This window comes from Tenrec ecaudatus, chromosome 13, assembly GCF_050624435.1.
Source record: "Tenrec ecaudatus isolate mTenEca1 chromosome 13, mTenEca1.hap1, whole genome shotgun sequence".
In the NCBI taxonomy this organism is placed as follows: Eukaryota; Metazoa; Chordata; class Mammalia; order Afrosoricida; family Tenrecidae; genus Tenrec; species Tenrec ecaudatus.
In genome coordinates, this window is record NC_134542.1 from 124,880,931 (window position 1) to 124,906,993 (window position 26,063).

General features: G+C 40.6%; 1 protein-coding gene across 1 annotated transcript; it reads right to left on the minus strand.

The window, feature by feature from the left end:
- Positions 1-339: 339 nt before the first annotated feature.
- LOC142424087 (uncharacterized) lies at positions 340-26,039 on the minus strand. Its single transcript, XM_075529161.1, has 2 exons — positions 25,922-26,039; positions 340-1,745 (listed from the first exon to the last, which is right to left on the minus strand). The coding sequence occupies exons 1-2, from the start codon at positions 26,037-26,039 to the stop codon at positions 340-342; spliced, it is 1,524 nt and encodes a 507-aa protein (XP_075385276.1).
- Positions 26,040-26,063: the final 24 nt, after the last annotated feature.

Consider the following 26,063-nt stretch of genomic DNA (forward strand, 5'->3'; position numbering starts at 1 on the left):
TATTTGCAGATGATATGATTTTATATATGGAAAATCCCAAAAGTTCCACGAGGGGAATACCGGAAGCAATAGAGGAGTTTGGCAGAGTGGCAGGATACAAGGTCAACAAACAGAAGTCCATTGGACTGTTATACACATCGGATAAAACCACAAAAGAGGAGATCAAAAAGGTGGTACCCTTCAAAATAGCCAAGCACATATTGAAATATCTAGGGATATACCTGACTAAAAGAAAATATATGGGGAAAACAATGGAACACTATTACAAGAAACCCAGAGTGACCTCAACAAATGGAAGAATATCCCATGCACCGCTTCTGGCTAAAAGCTTTACCTGACTCACACCATACATAAGGTTTTTTCTCCAGCATGGGATCGCTGATGAAGAATGAGGCTACTCTTCCAGGTAAAGGCTTTTCCACATTCACCACATACATGGGGTTTCTCTCCAGTATGAGTTCGCTGATGAACAGTGAGGTTTGTCTTTCTGTTAAAAGCCTTTCCACATTCATCACATACATAGGGTTTCTCTCCAGTATGAGTTCGCTGATGAACAGTGAGGTTTGTCTTGTAGGTAAAGGCTTTTCCACATTCATCACATATATAGGGTTTCTCTCCAGTATGAGTTCGCTGATGAACAGTGAGGTGTGTCTTTCTGTTAAAAGCCTTTCCACATTCATCACATACATAGGGTTTCTCTCCAGTATGAGTTCGCTGATGAACAGTGAGGTTTGTCTTGTAGGTAAAGGCTTTTCCACATTCATCACATATATAGGGTTTCTCTCCAGTATGAGTTCGCTGATGAACAGTGAGGTTTGTCTTTCTGTTAAAAGCCTTTCCACATTCATCACATACATAGGGTTTCTCTCCAGTATGAGTTCGCTGATGAACAGTGAGGTTTGTCTTCCAGGTAAAGGCTTTTCCACATTCACCACAGACATGGGGTTTCTTTCCTGTGTGAAATATCTGATGTGCTCTCAGGCATCGCATCTGCCTGAAAACTTTGCCACATTCACCACATACATAGGGTTTCTCTGCAGTATGAGTTTGCTGATGAGCAGTGACATCACTGTTCCTGTTAAAGCCTTTCCCACCTTCACTGCATACACAGGGGGTACCTGCCACATGAGTTTTCTGAAGCTCCTTGAGGTATGATTTACTGTGACAAGTTTTGACACATTGCAAGCATGTATATGGCTTTTGTCCTTTATGTGCGGTTTGATATTGTGCAGTGAGTTTGAATACTTTCTTGAATTCTTGCCCACACTGACCGCATTCATAGATCTTATCTAGAATATGAATGAACTGATGCTCACAGAGGAAAGACTCCTTGAAGAGGGTTTTCCTACATTTATCACCTATGAGTGATTTCTTAATTTTGTGCGATTCTTGATGCTGAATGCATTGTGACTTCATGCTACTGGAGTTTTCACATTCAGGGAATTTCATTTCAGTACAAAATTGCTCTTCTTCAATATTGAGAAAAGTTTTCTCGTCTTCATTGAAAACAACTGACTTCTTTATTTTGCTGCTACTGTTCTGATTTAATGCCAAAATGATCAAATCTGATTTTTCAATTTTATCATGTAAGCCTAATATCTCATAATTTGCCTTTACAGGAAAATTACTTTTGTGTTGATAAAGAATATTTTCAAATGTATTAAATTTATAGCATCGTTCAGTTCTCTCCACACTTCTTTCATGTTGCGAGTGCTCAACCAAATGATCATCAACTTTCTGAGTCTCTATAAAAAAAACAGAACATAGAAACTCCATCATATTGATTTACAATGGACCCCTTAAAACATGCATTGATACAAGGTAGATCTTTAGTGACAAACTGCTTATATAAATGTAAATAAAATACTATGCTTCATGTTTCTTGCCCATTGGTACAAACACAATTGTGTAAACAATCCAAATGGTAAATGCAGTTACTGTAGAAAACATGCAAAAAATGTGAATACAGGCAAGACACTGAGACCCATAGACCACAAGGTGGTAAGGCCTTCTAATTTCAGATGCTAGAGGTCAGATGTATTCATTCCATCAATCTTTACTGAAAGACAACTAGGTACTAGACAAATTGGAAACGTGTAAAATGCAGAATGTTCAACTTGGGAGAACACAATTTTACAGGTATATATGAGAGGTACTATGTTACACAAACATAATCCTTATGTTTATGTGAAGCCTACGTCTAGCTTATAAAACTCATCTTCAAGTGTTTTCCTGTGGTGGTGTGCAGGTTGCTGTGTTGGAAGCAATGTCACCAGTATTTCAAATACCTGCAGGATCACACATGGTGCACAGGTCTTAGTGGAATTTCCAGAAGTACAGACTGGGAGAAAGAACTGGTGATTAACTTCTAGAACATGAGCCCTTCAGGTTTAATGGCACTGAAATAACACTTTAGAAGTACTAACTTCCCAAAGTACAGTCTACAGTAATGATGCGAATGGAGTAACGCTTTGGGGACCTTCAGTGGGTGACATGGCATGAGTGAAAATGAGAAAAAATAGCTGCCTGCAAACATGCACTAACAATTGGACGACAGAATGCATGAAACACTATCAAGAAAAATTGCAAATTGTAAAAACGAAATGTTTAAAATTGATAGTGTATGTACTATTGGACTTTAAGCACTAGCTATTTTTAGATTACCAAGTGGTTTATGAGGCTGAGATTTACCAATTAAAAACTGGTGTCATATTCACCATCAATAAAGTATATTGCAAGATCTTTCCTGAAGTACAATGTTGCCAGTGGTGGGTTAATTTTCATATGCCTACAAGTGAGAACAATGACTACAACTGTTATTTCATTTTTGTACCAACTCTTAAAGCAGACATTAACTGTGGGATCCAGCCTCACAGTTAAATGGGTCCGTAGAAGTAGCATGTGAAATTAAGGAAGATAAAGCAGATAGCAAAAACAGGGTACAGCATCCTCATCTCCAATGCTGATAAATGATCGAGGTGAGTTAGTAGGGAGTTTATGTAGTAGTGAGACATGAAAGTCTTCAGCAGCCAAATACACAACAGAATGGGCAAAGTATGAATCTGGAATATCCTGATCCTTTTAGAACACTTCATGATAAATATCAGGCTGTGAAATTGAGGACCAGGAAGAGCCCATTTGCAGATAAATTCTCTATTGTCTGGAATAAAAAGCCTGAAGGTGGATTAGAGAAGCATCCCAGTCATATTGTCCTAATGAAAATTCATCCCCATCATTCTCACAATATTCTCCCATTGTAATGATACCTCATAAGACCATATGGCTAATATCTAATAGCCACCAGTTTTATCTAGAGGAGCAGACACTCTGTTATTGTTCTCCCCACTCAGGGGACAAGATACTCGCCTCTAACTGCCCTCAGCAGTGGTGTTAAGTTACTCAATCAAGGAACTCAGGGACCTCCACGGTAAAGACTCTGCCACCTCGTTATGTAGGTAAGCCTCTCTGTGTTTGCTGAGGGGTGGGGGTAGGTTTGCAAGCCTCGAGATTATATAAAGTGGTGAAAGAATACATTCTCTCAATCCAGCTCAGACCTGACATCATGGAAGAGGTGACTGCCTGAAGACTTTTCTCTCCCTTTTTATTTCTGCCCCTCAGTTACACAACCATCTCTTAGGACCCATCCAGAAGGCATATAAGAGACAAAGGAATAGTTGACTCTTTGATAGCAACAAAGAGAGCCTGATTCCTCTTAAAGCTAGACATCTTTTAGCTGAGGAGAGAAAGTCAGATGCCTGTAGGAGACAGTTTTATACTAGCATCTTAATGGAGGGCAGCATAGAGAGAACTGTTTCTATCTGGAGATTCTGGAGTTTCAACTTTATCTATATCCTCTAGACTCTGGATGATTTCCTTTACCATTAACACTGGTCTTCCAAGCCCTGTGGTCAGGAGTATTGAGATGAGGCTGCTTACACTTTTATTCAGGTTCTGTTTCCCACAATTAAGAAATTGAAGGGTGGGGGTTGAAGGAGAAAAAGGGGAGACGATATCAAGGAGTTCTAGAAGAAAAAAAAATATTTTAAAACTGATTGTGGTAGCAATTTTGTAATGCTGGTTGATGTGATTGAACTAGTGTTATCTGTAAGAGTTCACAAAACAATAATTTAAAAAAATCTATATTGAAAATTTCACCTAAGTTTTATAGCCTGAAATTGATCGACCATGCAATCATGTACACTGATGAATGTGAAATTTCAAAAAAGTATCAGTAGTTGAAAAATGTGGTGTGAGTGATAGAAATGACACTCAAAATTAACAATAAAATTTTGAGAAACTAATGATGAATTCATAGCAAATTCCTTATTAAACATCAAAATTAAAAACTATATATATGAACTTTTCTGAATGGACTACAGAAAAATCAGATTAACCACATCTGTGGAAAGAAATGATGAAGAAGCTAATCAGTCAAAACTAGGCCTGGGATCAACTGTGGAACAGATCATCAAATGCTCAAATCCAAGTTGAATCTGAAGAAAAGTTCAAAGAACTCAACAATAGCTAAAATATCTACCTCACTTGAGTTTAGAGATAATATAAAAAATAATCTTGAGGAATAAAATACTGATGACTAAAGACTAATAACTGAGACCAGATGAGTTGTGGGATTACAACAAAGACATCATACATATGGAAACCAAAAGGCTACTCAAAAGACAGAAACAAAAGAGCAGTACTGACTATACCGTGCATGTTTGAATATCACCAAAACTTCAATGTTGAAAATAGAGCCAGAAGAGTTCTTTAAAAGCAGCAAGGTCATCTTTCCCATTTTGGACGTGTTAGGAAGGGGTGGGCCTAAAGAAGGCATACTGCATAGTAAGGAATATACATCAGGTAAGTGTTTAGTGAAAAATCCAAGGATGCACGATGTTAAAAATGTCCTTTCCACTTACAAAATTATTAGAGGAGCAGACAACTTCAAAGAAAATCCTATAGGTGGAAAAAAAATTGAAGGTACAGTGCTAAACGATATTCTAAACTGATAACAATTGTCTTGCTGGGAAGATGATGTTAGATATCTGAAAATTAACAGAAGTCATAAACTTGTTTCACTAAAAGGAGTAAAATATAGAGAAACATGTCTGTTAAGTAATTCCCACACAGAAGGCAAATTGACCATCAGTACTAGAAAATAGAAAGAACTTATATCACCCAGAATGAAGAAAACTTTAAAGGGTTAGGGGACCAAATGAGAAAATGGACACCAAAACCTTTGTAGAAACTCCAAGGGATGAAGCTAAGGATGCACAATGGAGACCCGCTTATGGTGGGAGCTCAAGATCCAAGGTGGGGTGAGATACTACAAAGGGAAATCCATTCTTACTCAATAGGGGAAGAGTGTTCTGTATTTGGACAACAGTTACAAATTGAAAGTTCTCTGTATGGAGAGAGGCGTATAAGACGGACTTTCATAGTAAGGTAGAAGAACATAAAATAGGAAAAGGTATGAGAATCTTCAAGAAAGAAAATTATGGAACCAAATATACAATAGTAAAAATCAAATAATTGGAAATCTAATCTCAGAAGAGCTAGAGGAGTTCTTCTCTCAACTTCCACTAAAATTGGGCTATCACATTTGAACAAGTACACACTTTTAGGCATTATCCGACACCTATCATGGCTGTGAGGCCTTCTACCAGTTGAATCAACCACCCTGGCCAATTCTCCTTAAGGTATTTTGACCACACACATGAAAAAGTGTACTGTAGCTTGTTTCTAATACAGACCACAGTTCTCTTTGTTTCAATTGAGAGAAAGTTTCTGGGATGACAACTAGATAACCTGTTCATGAGAACTTACAGAATCAGACAGACCATCATTAACCTAAGGTTTGTAAAGCGTGCAGGATGTTGTATTTCTAGGACAAAAATGTTCAAAGGAACAAAGTAAATAGTGTTTTCTCAAGGGTAGAAGAATGTATCCACTAACTTAGGACCAGAGAATGCAACAAGAATCTACCTCGTTGAGAACACCACAGACACTGCAAAGATTTTAACACATACGATAGGAAAAACCAATGACTTTAGAATGCTCCTCACCAATGGAAACCAGGTTGTGAAAGTTCTCCAATATCACATCCTGATATAATGTCTTCTGAGCAGGGTTCAGGAGCAGCCATTCCTCCCAGGTGAACTTTACAGCCACATCGTTGAATGTCAGTGATTCCTGTAGTCAGAGAAGTCTAGTTAATTACCATATATACTCGTGTATAAGCCAAGTTTTTAAGCACAAAAAAATGTGCTGAAAAAATGGGGTTCGGCTTATACACGAGTCAGTGGTAGTATTAGTAATGCAATGGATGGCAGTGAAGACTGCGCTTTGTGTGAAAATGACAGCAGTGATGGTGATGACAGCAATATCAATGAGGACAGCGTCCATGATGACCTCACACCAGCTGAAGCTCTGCATTGGGATATGGATGATGATTAGGGATCCAGTTTTGAAGGATTTTAACTCTTCACATTTTAGCTTCGTTGCTGATTGAGCTCAGGGAATAGTACTATTAAGCTATCATTGTTAATATCTTATTGGTCTTGTTGAACCTATTTTCAACTTACTGTGCTGGTTTACTAATGTCAAATGACTTGTCCTTTTATTTAAGTTTTTTAGTTAAAAATAAATATTTAAATACATTACCCCATTGATTTCTCAATTTTTAGTAATTTTATTTTTATTTGTTTGGATTATTGAAACTCATCATTAACTTCTTCATTTTCCACTCTCGGCTTATACTCGAGTCCATCAGTTTTTCTGGTTTCCCAGGTAATAATTAGGTACCTCGGCGTATACTGACGTCAGCTTCTATTCAAGTATATATGGTAAGTAATTTCCATTGGAAGATTTTTTAAAAATTATTGTACAGTAAAGAAAGCAAAACAGAAATAAAAACTATTCTGTGCTAGTACATTCCATAGTGTGTGGTAAACCGAGGAATTAGTAGAACGTATTTGACCTTATTTCTATACTCGCTACCACAAGCACGAGATACTAGCCCTATTCATAGAAAAATCTCCACTGTTCTGAAATAGAAATGTTTGCAAATACACGTTCTCCAGGCCAACTAATGTGCCCACCCGCCCCTGACCCCAGCAAATTAACATTCAATTAAGGAGCAGTTTTAAAGCAGCTACCATAGTAGATGAATCATTTGTGTGGACTAGACTATTTCACTATATCTGAAGGTTATCTGTAGATTAGAGCAATCATCTTGTATAGCCAACCCAATATAAATGTAACAAATCACTGGGGAGGGAAAAGGGAAGGGTCGATTGGGGTTTTCGAGGTCAAGTAGCATTAGGTAAAGATAGTAACTCACCTCCTTGATTTTTTGTTGTTACCTGCTTGTAATAGTACCCATAGACTAAGTATGTTAACTCTATGACGTGCATGCCTAATGAAAGATCTGTAAATGCAATTATATATATCCAGTGGAAAATATATTCAATCTCTCAGTCCCGACATGGGAAGAGGAGCTCCTGTGCCTGCTGTCTGTCTGTCTTTAATGTTTTCCACAATCACAAAGTCATTCCAGCGGACCTGATCCAGTGTTGGAAATATTAATGCATCCACTCATAAAATTAGAATTTTGTGTAAGAGTGAAATTAGCTGAATGAGCTAGAAATAGCTCCCATTTATACTCGCACACAGTAGGTAAACACATACCAGTTTATATTAAAAAACAAGTTTACAGTACATTGTGAAATGGAATTAGGAGGCCTAGCAGTATCACCATTATAAGATGCTCTGGTACCTTCAGTGGTGATAGGCATCAGGCTCAATTCAGAGCTGATCCCTATGGGAAAGATCAAACATACCTCAGCTCTCCAACATTTTTGTCAATTCTTACACAAGTCATTCCTCCCACACCACTCTTTGTCTTATTTCCGGATATGATAATCCATTGCTATGGTCACACAAAACTCACAGACTACAGTGGTTTACTAATGAACAAAGTAAAAGTCGGGATCAGGAACAAGAACCTATAATTAAGGACAAAGAACAGAAAGCTCAAAGGCAAAACCTTCCTGAGTGCAGAACAACTTTCGAAGCTCTTGGAGGCCACCTTAGGACAAACATCTCTTGTTTAGTTTACTTTAGGACAAATTCTCCTCAGCCACCTGTGGACAGTATTGCCTTCACTTTAATTACAGGGTCCTTTTGGACCTGCTACCTGTCATCACAAGCTCACCAATGGGCCCCTCCTAGTTTTATTGCCATTGCCTTGACCTCTGAAGCCCACCTAATCTCACCTAGGCTGTGAAGGTGCTAGGATGGCCAAAGAAGCTATCATATCCAGAATAAAAGCCAGAGGGAGAGAGAGAACTGCCTGCAGGCATGGTTGAGAAGGGATAGTGAGATATTGGCCTATCATCTGACCTATTGATTTAGTTTTGTTATCCTGTGCAGCCACAAAGTTCAGAATGAACCAATGGTTTGAAGATTTGCCAGCTTCCAGAAATACGGGAAGTATTTCCTTGACATCCTTGCAACTGAGTGCTACATGTATGACCTGATTTGGGAGTTTCCACTACTCTGTCAGCCCCAGCATGCTGTGTGACCTTCCCCTTTGGGTTCCTGACCCCTGCAACCTACTATCTGACCAGATTCAACAACTTCAACTTGTGAGGCAGCTGGTTCATCAGTCTTGGCAAACACATTAATGAGGAGCACTCTCCAGATTGATACTGGAACTATGGATTTGGGACTCACCAGCTTCCACATCCTGAAGAGTTATTAACTTGATATATATTTAGTTTTGTGAAATACTGCAGAGCAAATCATAGAACAGCTTATATCTCTACTTCATAGGGACTGGTCTACTGCTGCTCCTGCAAAAGGAACTTTAATACTTATGGATCAAGAGCCGTCCAATGAAGATAATGACCGGGGCAGAAAAGACACGGCAAAGGAGTCAATGGCGAAAAGTCCAGAGAGGGCTTTTCAGCCAAGATAGTGGAACAGGCAGGCAAGATCAAGAGGAGGATATCCTCAAGGAGCTGAGAGGAGCCTATACAGATGGAAGTAAGAAATGAGCCTATCTTTAGAAGAAAAGATGACTGTTCAGGACAGGGAAAACAGGCCTGCCCTGAAGAAGAGCAAATGTGCCTAATGTTTCCTTACTATGAATCCCAATGTGTAGCCTATTGATTCTGATACCAAGTTACATTCTGTTACTTAATAAAACTTGAACCTATGACTCTGTACTGTAATTTCTATGTGGCCACTGAAAAGAACTAGTGAACTGAGAAGGAGTGAATTGTGGTAAAGGTAACTGCTGTCAGAACTGGAAAACCATTGGAGGGTACAGGTGTATGCTTAAGCTCTCCCATAGAGGAATCAGAGCTGGTACTGATGGCTGATATTCTCCTCTACATCTATAGTTAGAGGAGGTGAGAAGCTATCAACCAGTTTTAAACCACTATTGCTACAAGGCCCGTTTTATTTATTTTTAAATGTTTTATTAGAGGCTCATAAAACTCTTATCACAATCCATACATACATCAATTGTGTAAAGCACATCTGTACATTGACTGCCCTCATCATTTTCAAAGCATTTGCTCTCCACTTAAGCCCTTTACATCAGGTCTGCTTTTTTTTTCTCCTCCTTCCCCGTTCCCCCCTCCCTCATGAGCCCTTGATAATTCATAAATTATTATTTTTTTATATCTTGCCCTATCCGACGTCTCCCTTCACCTCCTTTTCTGTTGTCCGTCCCCCAGGGAGGAGATCACATGTAGATTCTTGTAATCAGTTCCCTCTTTCCAACCCCCTCTCCCTCTACCCTCCCAGTATCGCCACTCACACCCCTGGTCCTGAAGGCATCATCCGCCCTGGATTCCCTGTGCCTCTAGCTCCTATCTGCACCAGTGTACAAACTCTGCTCTATCCAGACTTGCAAGGTAGAATTCGGATCATGATAGTGGGAGTGGGGGGGGGAGGGGGCACGGCAGCACTTAGGAACTAGAGGAAAGCTCTACAAGGCCCATTTTAGATGCATTAATGAGGATGCTGCTGTTTGGGAGATTACATAACATATCACCTTCAGGAAAAAACAATAAAGAAACTTATCAGATAAAAATTCCATGGAATACTGAACTCTCTGAAAGATGTGATCTTATTTCGCATTAAAAACAAGGCATAGTATTTAATATGAATGATTCTCATGGGTTGGCCATAGAATAATGAATTAAGAGTTGGACGCTAATATCATCCAAAGAATCCTCAGCAATATATTATGCTCAATGTCAGTAGTTTAGTATTATTCCTATGATCAACATATTCCTAATCTTCTCCAGCCCAATATTGAAATCAGAATCAAAGTTTAAATATAATTTCTACTGTTTCAAATTTCAATCTTTCATGAAGACACCCCAGAAATAATAATACCAAAATAAGGAACTTCTTCTTTCCTCTAAGCTGCTGGTGATGCACAATCTGCAGGCTGATGGGAGAATACAATGTGAGTAATACAAAACCTGTAGGTCCAGATGCTGTTACTGTTCTGTCCCTCTTCCTACAAAAAGTCCCCAGTACTGTTAATGGTGCCCTTATTGAGTGACAAAAACATGCTTATACCATGAGCAATAAAACCTAAAATTCATAATTTTCAGACATGTGAATAAAAGATGACTTTATAAAATAGAGATTGGACAATCAAACATACATATCAAAAGGAAGAAACAAAAGAGCTGGGTCCCTACCTCACAGCATACACAACCACCAATTTCTTACTGTGTGACTCTCAAGGAGAATGACAAATCAATGAAATTTGAAGATGATTATGTTAAAGCATTTGGAAACATTTCAAATGGGCTACATAAAAAGCTATTATAAATTGAAAATTATTTTCTAGAGGAACTATAAATTGCACAATCACTTTAGATACATTTTAAAACTCACCATCAAGTAGAGTTAGACATGTAAGCACCCGATAGGACACAATAAAGCTGCTGCATGGAGTTTCTGAGACACTAAAGCCAAGACAGGCAGCCAATGGGATTTATACTTCCGACCATGAGGTTAGCAGTCCAACTCTTAATACATGGGGCAAAACCAGGGCTCCAAAATAAACACGTATATATCATATTAGATTGAAATTTATATATTTTTAATAGAAATAAGAAGTATATATCCCCCCATAAGGAGTGCACTTTTCAATCCCAAGGTAAGCAATGATTTAATGCAGCATTATTTGTAGTACCTAATGGAATTTGCTCGTTGGCTTACACAAGTACACAGTCTTTCTAGCTGTGGTCCCTTAACTCCTTCCAAATATTTACGTGGGTTTGTCGCCCGCCAATGTGAATGAAGCAAAGGAGCCCTGGTGGCATAGTGGTGACTGTTGGGCTGCTAACTCCAAGGTCAGCAGTTGGAAACCACATATTTCTCCACAAAAGAAAGATGGCACTTTTTTCTCCCAAGCGAGACATGGCTCTCTACTCTGCTAAAGAGATACAGTCTTTGAAACCCACAGGGGCAGTTCTATCCTTTCAGATAAGCTCTCTATGAATCTGTGTTAACTTGATAGCATTGAGTTTGGTTTTTCGGGTTTAAGAGGATGGGCAGCTTCCCCAACAATAGACTGGTACCATTGTAGTTAGGCAAATAAGATGTCTAACAACCTAACCTGTCAATTAGTCACATTGGACATCACATCAGGTTTAATTGAGCCATTTCAGAGACAGAAATTAGGATCTCACTACCATCTAAAAAAGAGAGCCAGGAGTAGGGCCTTTGCATGCTAGATTCTGGTATTAAAACTCTTCAATGCAGAAGACAGAGAACTGTGACACAAGAGAGAAAGTGTTGGGGAGAAGCAGATACAGAGACAGGGTGGCAACAGCACCAAGACACTGAGACAGAGCAGTGGGATTCCCATGCCACAGAACAAGAGAGCTCAGTGCCTTTGGCCAGGAGGTTAGTAGGTGAAGTGGTGTACGTATGAGTATTTATCTGGGGAATTACATTTGCCAACCTACACAGTGCTGAGTGTATTTGGTCTGAGGCTAAGGGGCGGAGTGAGAATTTATGGGCAGAGCAAAAAATCCTTTGTAACATTTTCCCATTCAGGATAGAAACCAGGAGGCTGCAGGGCCTGACCTTATCCGCATTTATGTCTGTCAAGATAATGTCCGAAAGAAGAACTGTGTTGAGAACTGTGTTATGATCCTAAATTGTGCGTTAGGGTAGAAAAGTGACCCTTATGCCAAATGTAATTTAAGGAGAACATTTATTAAACTTAAGAGATAACAAAAGATACACACGCACACATGCACGCACAACAACACACACATCATATATTAAGGGAGGCCATGAGCACGAGGTCAAAATAACTACTGAGGATTCGTAGCCGGGACCCTGAATAAATAGGGTATACAAAAAAATGCAAGTCACAAATGACGTTCGGTGACAGATTAATACATTACAGGTACAGATGGGACTTCAGCAGCAGGAATGGGACCATGATCAGCACATGCACATTATTAGATAGAGGTACTTACAAGATAGATTCAGAGCCTTTACACAAAGCCAGTCAAGGTAACACTTATGACAATGTCCCCTGTTCTGTACTCAGGAAGTTGACCTCCATCAAGGATACACCTAGGCTGGCAAGTGGAGTGGGGATGGCTGGAAACAAGTGCAGGCAATCTACTTCGAAGGCAATCTAACCCCGGGGAAGATGATCTACCTGCTTGGTGAATGATCAGAGAGAATTTAATGGAAGCTTAATCAAAGTGAGGACACAGCAAATAGACACTGAGTTGTCACTGTCATCAGCAACCCAAAACTAAAACCCTACTCACTGCCATCAAGTGTATTCCGATTACAGAGACTCTCTATGAGAAGATGGAACTGCCCTTTGTGGGTTTCCAAGACTAACTGTTTATAAGTGTAGACACCCTGACTTGTAATTCTGCAACGCTGACCTTGCAGTTAACAAACAGCCCAATCTGTAACTACTATGCCATGAGCCTTTTGTAAGTTGGAGTGCTCAGAACTTAAATTCAAATACAATTATAACAGTTACTTACCCAGGGAATTCTCTCATTCAGGAAGATGAGCAAAGACCTCGGACCCTGACTATCAGGACAGCCTGGGTCCTTGTACACTGGTGCTCTCCTATTTCCCCTCGAGCTCCCTGCCCGGCACTACCTCCTGAAACCCCAGAGTGGCTCACCCTGTTTGGAGTCAGGTCAATGGATTTGGTTAATAACCCAACCAGAAGTTGAAATTCTTCCTTGTGATGCTTCAATGTGCAAGGCAGTAGTAAGAGATTTCTAACTCCCTAGACTGGACCATATTTCTTTTTTCTGAAACAGAAGTGGAATCAATGTTAAGAAAGGCATGTCAGGTTCTTGGCCTACACTTCTTGTGCTAAATAGTGATCACCCCCACCCCTTGGGATCAAAACCATGCTCCCATCTGAGGGTGTTTGCATTAAACAAGAGTCCACTCTATCTTTACAGAACAATTTTACTAGTTTCTGAAATATCATTTTCAACGCTGGATCCACATCCTATATATACAATATTTATTCGTAGAATAAAGTGCATAAGGCCTCAAAATTTTCAATCTCCATTGAAGGTAAATATCATGTTTTCAAACCAATCTAACTGAAGAACGGAGTATTTTATGAAGAACGTTCTTTACCAGTCCGTATTGCACCTCAGACCATAACCCTTGACATATCTGGCGAAAGTGGTCACACCACTCTAACCCATGCTAAGCTTTTCATCAAGTTTAACCTGTCCCTACCCCCTTGCATCCTGTGTGTTCTTTACAATATTTATTGTGAAGAACTGCCTATGGTTGGGTAGTCCATTTATGCAAAGTAGAGTGTGGTAACTAGAGAAATTTGTTGTACAGGTGGACAGCAAGAGACAGAGGGACACCAATAGGACATCCTAGAGGTACCTAAGCCAAGACAGAGCTATCCTAAACAAGAAAACAAGCCAGGGAAACCTTTATTTGCTACTCTTTTATGCTCTTGTGTTTACAGACATCCAATTTTAAAGCCTTTGGGAAAGATTGCAGCCTACAGTCAAGGAAGTAAAGGGGTAAGTAGAGGGGTCATAGAAAGAGCCAAGGTGAGGGCAGAAGTTTAAAAGTACAAGAGAGAACCAGGAAAGAGATGACCGATCAACTATTGTGTCATCTTGGCCTAGATTCTGGATTCCAAGCTTTCTAGGTAATGCTGACAGAGAGCAAACAACATAGACTGTAGGAGAGGTGTCATTGGCTTGGGTTCAAGGCTAGTGCCTAGGCTTGAGCTTGTGAAACATGCTCCACCAGGAACCTAGTTTGGCGGGAAAACAAAATGAACATGGTGGGAAGAGGCAATGCTGCGATGAACTAGAGAGGCAGTAGCCTGAGTGGCTAGTTGGATATCATTGGCACTGCGCTTCTGCAACCCCCAGGGTGTTTCTGAAGGCAGGGATGTGTGAGGTTGCAGTTATAGGACAAAGGGTGCAGATTAGTGCATCTCTAAAACTAATCAGCCAGTCAGGCTACTAGAGAAAAGTAAAATTTGTTTTAAACTTTCTCATGTACACCAGCCATCAAGCATACCTTGAATATAAGGCTCATCATTCCACCACGTCTTGACAGGCTTAAACGCGGGGCTCTTACATTGGTTGGTTACAGAGTAACGTTGGCTTCCAGGCCCCTCTTTGAGCAACATTCTTAATTTAACCTTGACTAAATTTTAACTCCTTCCAGAAATACTGCTAGCTTATGCAAAACATACCCAAAAAACCAGAATGGTGATACTAACAGTCAAGATATTAATAGATACATTGTATAGGATAAATATGCCTTATTAGGCTAGTTTAGAGTGTTGAAGAGCAGGGATCTTACTTTGAAGACTAGGTTCACCTCACCCAAATCATGGCATTGTCAATTGCCTTATATGTATGTGGAAGTTGAACACTGAATAAGGAAGACTGAAGAACTGAGTTGTTTGAATTGTAATGCTGGCCAAGAATACTGAAATATCATTGGTCTCCAAAAGCACGAAAAAGTCTGTCTTTGAAGAAGTGCGAGTTAGAGGTAAAGAGAGTAAGAGTTACATTGCATATTTTGGACAATGTTGTCAGAAGGGAGCAGTCCCTGGAGAAGGATAGTGTATGTGGTAAAGTGGAAGGGCAGGGAAAAATAGGAATCCCCAACTACATGGAGTGACTCAGGGATGGCAGCAATTGGTTCATCCAAAATTGTGAGTCTGCCAAAGGAGAAGGCAGTGTTTCCTCCTGTTGTATGCTGGGTCCCTATGATGTGGAATCAACTCAATGCCACCTAACAACAATAACCACCTCAGAAACCACTAATCAGTACCCAACACGTGCACAAAATTCCAGTCAGTGTGTTAGTTATGTTTAAAAATGTTATTTCCATAGTAACCAATGCCAAATTTTTCATGTGACATTTGCTGGAACATTAGTTCTCTTACTAAAAAGAAGGAATAGGTTTTGTGTGTGTGTGTGTGTGTGTGTGTGTGTGTGTGTGTGTGTATAACAAAGCAATGACAAAATCACTGAGGAATTCCTACCCCTCATTGATTTAGACAATTCTCCTAGAGGTGAGCTGAGGAAATTCTCTAAGATCCACCTAGCATGTCTTATGACAGAATATTTCCCAAACTTGGGCTCTAGTGTGAGGTCAGCACACAGTCACTAAGGTGTGAGTCTGTCAAGGGGAGTGTAAATCACGTAGCCGTCTACACTGAAGGGTCAGCTGCAAGATCAGAGGATCCAGCCAGAGCAAGTGATCTATGAGAATTGTGTGGGTTTCAGGATGCTCAGAAGGGCTATAAACAACTGAATCACAATTAAATTCCTGAGAAACTTCAAGGATAAACTGTAGACAGATTAATGTTTTGTTGCTTAAGTTCAAGTTTATTGGGTGCAAATATTAACAATGTTTGTGAAAGTAAAATTACTAACATTTTCTTTGAGACCAGTAATAACCTGATACCAAGATCATACATTTCAAGTAAACTGTAGCCAAATATTGATAATGGATCTACATGAAAGACTTGTTCAAATTCGTGGTGAGGAGGGGGTGGGAGGCCTGGTAGGGCATGATCAAGGGCAATGTAACCAAGAGGGATTGCTGAAACCCTGATGGGGACTGAGCATGATAGTGGGCAGGAGGAAAGTCAAGGAAAATAGAGGAAAGAGCTGGGAGGCAAAGGGCATTTATAGAGGTCTAGATAAAGACATGTATATTTGCAAATATATTTATATATGAGGATGGGGAAATAGATCTATGTGCATATATTTATAGGTTTAGTATTAAGGTAGTAGAAGGACATTGGGCCTCCACTCAAGTACTCCCTCAATGCAAGAACACTTTGTTCTATTAAATTGGCATTCTATGCTGCTCACCTTCCCAACACAATCGCTGAAGACAAAGTGGGTGAATAAGCAAATGTGATGAAGAAAGCTGATCATGCCCAAAGAAGCACATGAGCTGGTGTGATAACTAGGTGTTGAAGCATTCAGGTATCAGGTATCAACAGAACAAAAAATCTTATCATAGTGAATGAGTGGGGGAGAGTGCGGAGTGGAAACCCAAAGCCCGTTTGTAGGCCACTATCATGATCCGAATTCTACCTTGAAAGTCTGGCTAGACCAGAGGATGTACAGAAAAACAGGGAATCCAGGACCAGTGGTGTGAGTGGCGATGCTGGAAGCGTAGAGGGTGGGTGGGTTGGAAAGGGGGAACCGATTACAAGGATCTACATGTGATCTACTCGTTGGGGAATGGACAACAGAAAAGTGGGTCAGGGGAGACATCGGCAGGGCAAGATATGACAAAATAGTAATTTATAAATTATCAAAGGTTCATGAGGGAGGGGGGTATCTAGGAGGGAGGGGAAAAAAGGAGGACCTGATGCCAGGGGCTTAAGTGGAGAGCAAATGTTTTGAGAATGATGAGGGCAATGAATGTACAAATGTGCTTTACACAACTGATGTGTGTATGGATTGTGAAAAGAGTTGTATGTACCCCTAATAAAATGATTAAATAAAAGAAAAAGTTGTTTAAAATATTAGGAACTGATTCAGACAACACATTAAAATAATTATATACCATGATTAATTGAAATCTGTCCTAGAATTGATTTAACATAAGAAAAATAAGCACTGTAATATAGCAATTAATGTAAAAAAAAAGAATTACTTATCCAAATAGACACACAAAACATAGGATACAAATTCAAAGGATTTTAATGTTAAGGAAAAAAAACCCCTACAAATCTAAAATAAAGCAGACATAGTTCAACATGTTAATATGCTAATAAACATTCCTGGGGGGGGGGAAGGTCAAAGTCATTCGAGGAATGAGAAATTTCTAAGAGGAAAGAGAAACAACATCACCCTACCTCAGAAAAAGTACAAAAATATCCACTCTCACCATAGATATTAAAAATTGACTGTACATTAAAACTACAGCTATCAGAATAAGATTTGTTAAGGAAGAAAAGAGGCTTCCAAAGAGAAATTAAAATTCTTCTAATCATAAATCAGCAATCATATTTATACTAGATTCAAGATATGACATAATAGCTAATAAGTATAAAAATGTTGTAGGCCACATTTCAACATGAAAAAATAACTTTTGGTACTTAATTCACAAACCATTAATTGAAAGGAACATCTCCCAAACAGACCCTTACACTTTAACATGCTGAACGTCCTTACAACACACAGATAATTTCCTCAAACACTGAACCCCTAACTACCCGAAAAGCCCCTTACCATCCAGGATGACTATAACACCTTGAGCATTCCTTGATATCCACAACCAATTTCATTTATCCCAAATTTTTAAGTCACGAGCACAACTTGGAAGCCTCAAATTAAAAAACCAACTTCCCAAACTGTACTGTTTAAATTATAACTCTACATCTTTATACATAATACATAAGCCCTACGCAACCCCAAACATAAGCTGTTAGGAAGGACACATTCTAAATATAAAGCCCTTTAATCTGTCCACCAACATCTGACACTTAACTCGCAACATTTATCTTCTGTTTCTATCCATTGACGCTTATTCTTGAACAGGGAACATTAATCCCAGGACCTAGATTCCAATCTAACATACAGACTCTGGCTCTAGCACTCTACAACACTAAATTCAACCCAAATCTAACTCTCATTGCTAATTACGTATGTGGCACTGTTTTTTTTCTTTCAGATTTCACCTAAATGTAAGGAACTAAGGTAGGTGGACAGACCAAACCAGGAATCACAGGCACATTTTCAGTAAACTATTAAATCATTTGCATCTGATTCCTGTTAGTTGGCAAAGTAAAGTGGTTTATAAATGTTTCTATATGATAAACAACAGCATGTCCATATCACAGGTGTCGTGGATCTCACCTCTACTGTGCCCTGGTGTCAAGCAATCTCCTCTGCTATTAGACATATGCACGGACGTGTTACCCAATAAGGAAGGTGATTGAGGATTCAGTTGTACTGATTTACTAATTTGTAAATCCTAATTTCATCTGGTTTGGTTTCTTCCTCAAAGATGTAGTCACTACATGTGAAATAAGGCATATTAATTACTGGTTATTTTGTCATCGAACTCTTCCCTGCCTTCATCCCGGGAGATACTCAGGTCACAAAAGATGCAGGAGGCAGAAAATTAAAGGTGGAACATACATTGGAACCATTGAATCCATTTTTCAAAACCAACATTGGCCTTCTTCTCAGACCTAGGTAAAGGGCTCAGAGAATTATTTTGTATACCTGTTCTACCAGTGTACACTCATAACCCTAAAATATTTGACTGTGCATCCTTTAGATTGGTGTGAGCCAACAAATTAACCTCACAAGACATATTTCATTTAAGTAGGGCTGCATTTTCATCCCAAACTGAAAATATGTCAATCCTTTGGACACCGTGTGTCCAGGGCCAGGAACTCCCCCTCAGAGCACACTGTGGTTCTCCTCTCATGAAGAAGTAAGTCCTCAAAGAGTTACTCATGATAAAAACAGCAGACCTACCCCTCACTGACCTAACCTGTGAAATGCTGACCAGGCTCCCTGGGCACATGGATTTCTTAATGAACTCGGGAGTGAAAGTGAGGCCCTGGTGTGGACAAATTAGCAGAAGTGATTAGTGGATGCTTCATCATCAGGATGATGGCCCAGGGCTGAATACCTTTGAGCTCAACCTCAGAGGCTTCCAAAGGCAAAACGCAGGGTTCCTCCCTTAAATACCTACTGGATGAGGGTACCTGGCCTACGATAGGCAACCCCTGCCCAGGTCCCAGGGTATCTTACCTTCCAGAAAGCACAAAACATCCAACGAAGAATGATCCACTATCTTTCCCTACAGCATAGCCTGATCTGAGATCCCCATCTGTCCCAATTTCAGTACCTCAAATAATATCTCCAAGATCACTTGGTCTGAGCTCAAACTGGGAAATAAAGGGAGGACTAGAGACAGATTAAATGGTAATCACCGAGAATTACTTCAGCATGATCAATACATCAATATAATTTATCCTCCAGGTGCCTTGCTTATTGGAACAGCCATCCTGGGGCTTGCAGTGGATTGCCACATAAAACCTGACGCTATGCTAAGAATATGCAGACTTCATGAAGCCCTGATTAGTCATCTACACAGAAGGTGCCAAGGATGTAAATCCATAGCTGGAATGTGGGACATGGCCAGCTATTACCGTGTGAGACACAGTGAGGGAAGTCAGTGTGAACCCAGGAACAAACCCCACCTTCAGGAATGGGTTACAAGGGGTGCTTATGATCAAGTGAGCACAAGAACCAGGCTCTGAGGCAGGGAGAGATGTGTTGTCAGGGTGGGCTTCCTGTTGTAGTCTGGGAATTCTCAGTTCCATAGTTTCTTCAAGAAAATATCTCTATTTGTATGATTATGTTCCAAAGTCCTGAGATGTATGAATTCAAGTATCGGACTTCCTTAGAAGTTAAAATAATCTGTGTGTGAACTATTTGTCTTCAGAGATCATCACTTCGGTCAGAGCCAGTTTTCATTTAAGAGAAAGTATAGAAATCGATGACAGAAAAGAAGGTGTTAACTGCCGGTATGAAAGGTGTGATCTCATTTAGGTTGTAAACAAACCCTAGAAAGGCAGCTGCCTTAGAGAAGTGCTGAATGTGTCTTGTAATTCTGCGCCTCTCTCTCCTAGCTGTGAATATAACATTTGTAATAGGGGAAATGTCACAAGAAATACTCTTCAGCTTTATGAAGGTTCCTTAACGGCTGTGAACACCTTTCAAACAGTGACGATGTGTGTGTACGTACTGGAAGACAATGAACGTCTAATAACCCGGCCACACTCTACACCCATACCGAAGAGAAGGGCACATAATGGCAAGCGAGTTGCCTTGCTGAATAAAACAAGTCTTTTAAACATGATTAAAGAAAACATGGCATGATTAAAAGTGCAAAATTATTCAGATTAGGACCCCGAAAGACGGAATTTGTTTTCACCCATTCTGTGAGGTAAGTCATGGATTTAGAGTCCTGTAGTTTTCTGTAGTGTTAAAGCTCCTCATATACTGATGAATGAATGAACTAAAACAAAAAATTTCTGTGCACAGAAACACAAAAATAATTCTCATTAAGAATCACCATGTCAAAAAAATCATATCATTGACTGCACACCTCCATGATAGGATCGCTGAAGACAAATGGGTGCATAAGCAAATGTGGTGAAGAAAGCTGATGGTGCCCGGCTATCAAAAGAGATAGTGTCTGGGGTCTTAAAGGCTTGAAGGTGAACAAGCGGCCATCTAGCTCAGAAGCAAAAAAGCCCACATGGAAGAAGCACACCGGCCAGTGAGATCACGAGGTGCCAAAGGGAACAGGTATAAGGCATCATGCAAAAAAAGAGAGATATATGTGTGTATATGTATATATATGTGTATGTATATATGTGTATATGTATGTGTATATATATATATACCATATTAAATGAAGGGGGAAGTGCAGAGTGGAGACCCAAGGCCCAAGTGTCGGCCAATGGAGATCCCCTCATAGAGGGGTTCAGGAGAGGAGATGGGTTAATTAGGGTGCGAGGTAGTACCGATGAAGAACACAGCTTTCCCCCAGATCCTGGATGCTTCCTCCCCCCAACTACCATGATCCGAATTCTACCTTGCAGGGATAGATAGGGCAGAGGTTGTACACTGGTACATATGAGGGCTGGAGGCACAGGGAATCTAGGGTGCATAATACCTTCAGGACCAAGGGTGTGAGGGGTGACGCTGGGAGAGTGGAGGGTGAGTGGGTTGGAAAGGGGGAACTGATTACAAGGATCCACATGTGACCTCCTTCCTGGGAGAGGGACGGCAGGGAAGGGGGGGAAGGGAGACTCCAGATAGGGCAAGATATGACGAAATAACGATGGATAAATTACCAAGGGCACATGAGGGAGAGGGGAGAGGGGAGGGAAGGGAAAAAAAAAGAGGACCTGATGCAAAGGGCTTAAGTGGAGAGCAAATGCCTTGAGAATGATTGGGGCAGGGAATGTATGGATGTGCTTTATACAATTGATGTATGTATATGTATGGATTGTGATAAGAGTTGTATGAGTCCCTAATAAAATGTAAAAAAAAAAAAGAAAATGATTAGGGCAAATAATGTATAGATGTGCTTTATACAATTGATGTATGTATACGTATGGATTGTGATAAGAGTTGTATGAGCCCCTAATGAAATGTTAAAAACAAACAAACAAATAAGTACAGTTATGTACAGTGGAACCCTGGTGCTTGACCACATCAGTAAACATAATTGGATTTCGATGCAAAATGTAGAGAAAATTTTGCATCGGAGCTCCAACCAAACATCGAAACAAAAGCAGCTTGTGTTCCATTAGTTGGCGTTGTTAGTACTTGTTGATTAAACCTTTTTCAGTTGTGTTCCAAAAAAAAAAAAAAAAAAAGAATCACCATGTCAGAATGATGGTGCAGCAAATGTACAAAATGGACTGATGCAATGGATGTATATAAGGATTACGAGCCCCCAATAAAATGATTTCAATAATAGTAAAATATTTTTTTTTTTAAAGTATCATCGTGTCCATAATGCAAAACATGTCAGCTTGGCAAATCTAAATTAGTCAGTGAAGAAGCCCTACTGCTCAGGTGGTTAAATGATCGGCAACGTGATGAAATGAAAGCAGTGAGTCCCATGAGGTGGCAATCTGTTCACATAGAGATTACAGCAAGAAACCATAAGGAAAAGTTTAAGGCCCCATGGCATCACTAACAGAATGCACTGGAGTGCACCTGAGAACAATAAACTGGAGAATAAAACAAGCCTTCTATCAAGAACACTTGGATAAAAGGTTAGAAAATTTAAGTACTACCATGCAGGGGACAGAGAAAATCGTCACCTATTTTAAATAAGATGGTATCTTACTATATATGAGAATTGTATATCTGGATGTTGCCTTGTACTAGGAACAATTATAACACAATTTTTAAAAAGTAGGAGCTAACATTGGGACACAGTTCTACACAGTAAACTCAATCAAATTGAAAAAGAAACAGTTAAAAAAGGAAAAAATCCAAAGGATAAAAAGAATTTACATACTTAGAATTTGGTTGCAAGAAACATTTTCTGTATCCACTAGGACAGCGGTTCTTAACCTTCCTAATTCTGCGACCATTTAATACAGTTCCTCATGTCATGGCCCCCAACCATAAAGTTATTTCCATTGCTACTTCATAATGGTAATTTTGATACTCTTATTAATCGTAATGTAATTATCTGATATGCAGGATGTATTTTCCTTGCACAAATTGGCCGTAATTAAAGCATAGTGATTAATCACAAAACAGTATGTAATTATATGTTCTGAAATATTTATTTCTAATTACAAATAAATGAAATTTTGTCTTGAATCATGGTGTAGCATGGGTTAACAGTCTTTACCTCTGTGTACTCATATGTGGGCGTATCTGCATGTGGGTGGACCTGCCTGGAGACAGAGGAGCAGTGTTTCGGTTCCTAAGACCATGGGAAATATGTTTTCCCATGGTCTCAGGTGATCCCTGTGAAAGGGTAGTTTGACCCCCTAAGGGGTTGCAACCCACAGGTTGAGAACCGCTGATTTAAATTCTATGTCACTGTCACTAAATGACTGATTTAAATTCTATGTCACTGTGAAAATAAAATAAAACAACAAAAAAGTGCTGACCTTGAGGACATGTGTCACTAAAATATATTCATGCACACAGCCCAAACTCACTGCTGTCGAGTCAATTCTGACTCATAGTGACCCTACAGGAGAGAGAACTACCTTGTGGATTTTCAAAACTGAAACTCTTTATAGGTGAAGAAAACCTATTCTTTCTCCAGATTACTCCATAAAAGGACCTGAAACATCAATAAATAATTGCTGGATTCTGCAAATAAAGAGAATATAAAAGGAAATCACAATTCCCTATTAAAAAATTGAGTGGACTTTAAGGCCAGCCATGCTCAAAGAGCCAAGAGGGACGGTGTGGGGGTGGTAGCAATGGATTGAAGAGCGCAGTGTTAAGGAGAAGTGAGCCAATAACAGACTCCGTCCATGAAGTGAGGTTTATTTGGGGAGACATACCCAAGTGAGACTTCACACTCCAAGTGGAAAGTTGCAGCATCAGCAGAGATTAGGAGACATGTCCCAGGAGCTGTCTCAGAGATTAAAGACGTAACACCCCAGCTAATGAAGGTCTATGGATGGCAGTGACTGCCTAAAGTTCAATTGAATGGTCTCTCCATAGATTTAGCCTATATCTTTAAGCAAGGATATAGCTTAAATTTGCCCAGAGGCAGAGGAACTTGGAAAGTGGACAACCTCCATCATTCTCCAGCCAATCCAGGGTGTCCTATATTCCTTAAGTTTAGCTCTGACTGCCTACATTAGATGGCCCTGGACCAGTCTTGTAGGTGCCCCAATTATGGTCCTGTCCCTGCTTCAGAAGTCCCACTTATAACAATGATGTATTGATCGTCCATCAATCATAAACTTGTGAATTTCCTAGTTCCAATATTATTTAGATTCCCAACTTGAATGATTCCTTGAACTACATTAATGATCTCCGTCATCCAGGTGACGTCTGTTTGCTTCTTTGTATTCTCTTTGTCACAATTAAGACTTAATAAATGTTCTCCTTAAATTATATTTGATATTGGAGTCCCTTTTGCAATCTAAAACAGCACAAGCTAGTTTCTGATGGGCAGAAATGATTGAGGAGGCACACACAGGAAAGATCTGTTTTAGAGTAAAAAGGAGACCCCATTTTAAATATGGTTGAAAGTGAACATTTGTTAAATCTTAAATGAAAAAGGCAGCACAAAGACACAAACACATCATCTGGATGAGGAAAACCACTAACAGGAGGTGGAAATGGCTTCCCAGGTTCACAATTGAGATGTGAAATAAAGAGGGTGTGGGGGAGGGGCAGGGCAAAAGAAACTCACAAAAGCGTGATTGGTGGCCAATCAATAATCACAATGACAGACACTTCCGATCGGTCCAGGGCCTTCTGACCCATGCAGTCACGGCAAGACTGATAAGGGATGGCAAGGAGACCCCATGTACTGTCTTCAGTTTGGTGACCTTCATCAAGGGCACACAGGCCTGTAAGCTTCTAAGAAGGACCGCCCCTCCCCCGGCTCCCCAGGCTGCCTGGAGAGAGGTGAAGGTAATCCACACTCCCAGGCCCTCGCTTCCTGCTCAGAAAGCGTTCAGTGGAGGTTTGCTCTATGTGGGACTCTGCAATGCACCTGAGGACCTAATCTGTGCGGGGACTTGGGGCCGTCACTGCTATTGTGCCCTTTTGCGAAGCAAGGTGCTGAGAAGTTAAGCTCTAATGCAGACCTTGGTCATCAGTGGGGTGGCCTGATGACTGCAAGGCTGGCCTCTCCTTTCAGTAAAGGCCACTCTGGGGTCCCCTGCTCGCATACCTGACCTGGAGGGAACGGCCCTAGGCAAGAACGCACCCTCAATCAGGCCTTTGTGGCCTGAGGGTGAATGAGCGGCTCTGAGCAGGAAAGGGGAACCCGAGGATTCCAGGGGCCTAAGGTCTTGTAATCGGCTCAGAAAGGAGTTAACTGGAAATATCCCAAGAGCTCCCAGCGACCTGGAACGCGGGCAGACAGGAATCAGGAACTGTAATATCCGTGGGGATCGGGACACAGCTGAGACTGTAGGGGCCTCCGAGCCTAGGATCAGCATAGAAACAAAGGCTCACTTACCCTCGTGGGACACTCACGCTGCACCTTCTAAGTCAGAGGACCTGGGTTCCGCAGGAAATTGCATCACCTGGGGGTGTGTGTGTGGGGGGGGTGTCTTTCCGAAGGGGCGGGGCCTGGAGGTAATGAGGGCCTACTAGAAGGAGGGGCCTGGGAGTGAGGCTTAGGTCCTGGAGTGGCAACTGATCCATTCTTATTAGTGTCTTCTTAGTCTGGAAGTTGCGCCAAAAACTCTTCACTCTGGGTGACCCTGCTTGCATTTGAAACACCTTTGCATTTGAGTCACAACAACACAGAAACCTTGAGAGAAAGACAAACTGACAGAAAAGTGGTGGGTGGAGGGCATGCTTCCCAACGTTAGACTTTTGTTAATTAGCAATTCAGGAAGAAAGTACATCATATTAAAAACAAACAAAAAATTGAATGGGATAAGTCTGTCCTTTAAGAACAGTTCTAAGTAGACAGAGGTAATAAAATGAGCATAAAGTGTTGCTTTGGGCTTTAAACAAACTGAGCAGAGAGGCGGGAGCAGCCTCCGGGCCCCGCCCCACCCCCCATTCCCGGGTCCAGAGCCCCAGGAGATGGCGGGGAGGGGTGGCGGCCACCTCCAGCGGAGGGCGGGGCACAGCGGTCCAGTGACAGCCCATCTCACCTATTCTGCTCCCGGACGAACGCGCGGACTTGGCGGGCTCGGGCAGCGGCGGGAAGAGCGGCAGCGCCAGGCAATTCAGCTTCGAGGAGACTCTAGGTGCCCCGCGGTCCGAAGGCATCCTGCAAGCGCCCTCCCCACAGGC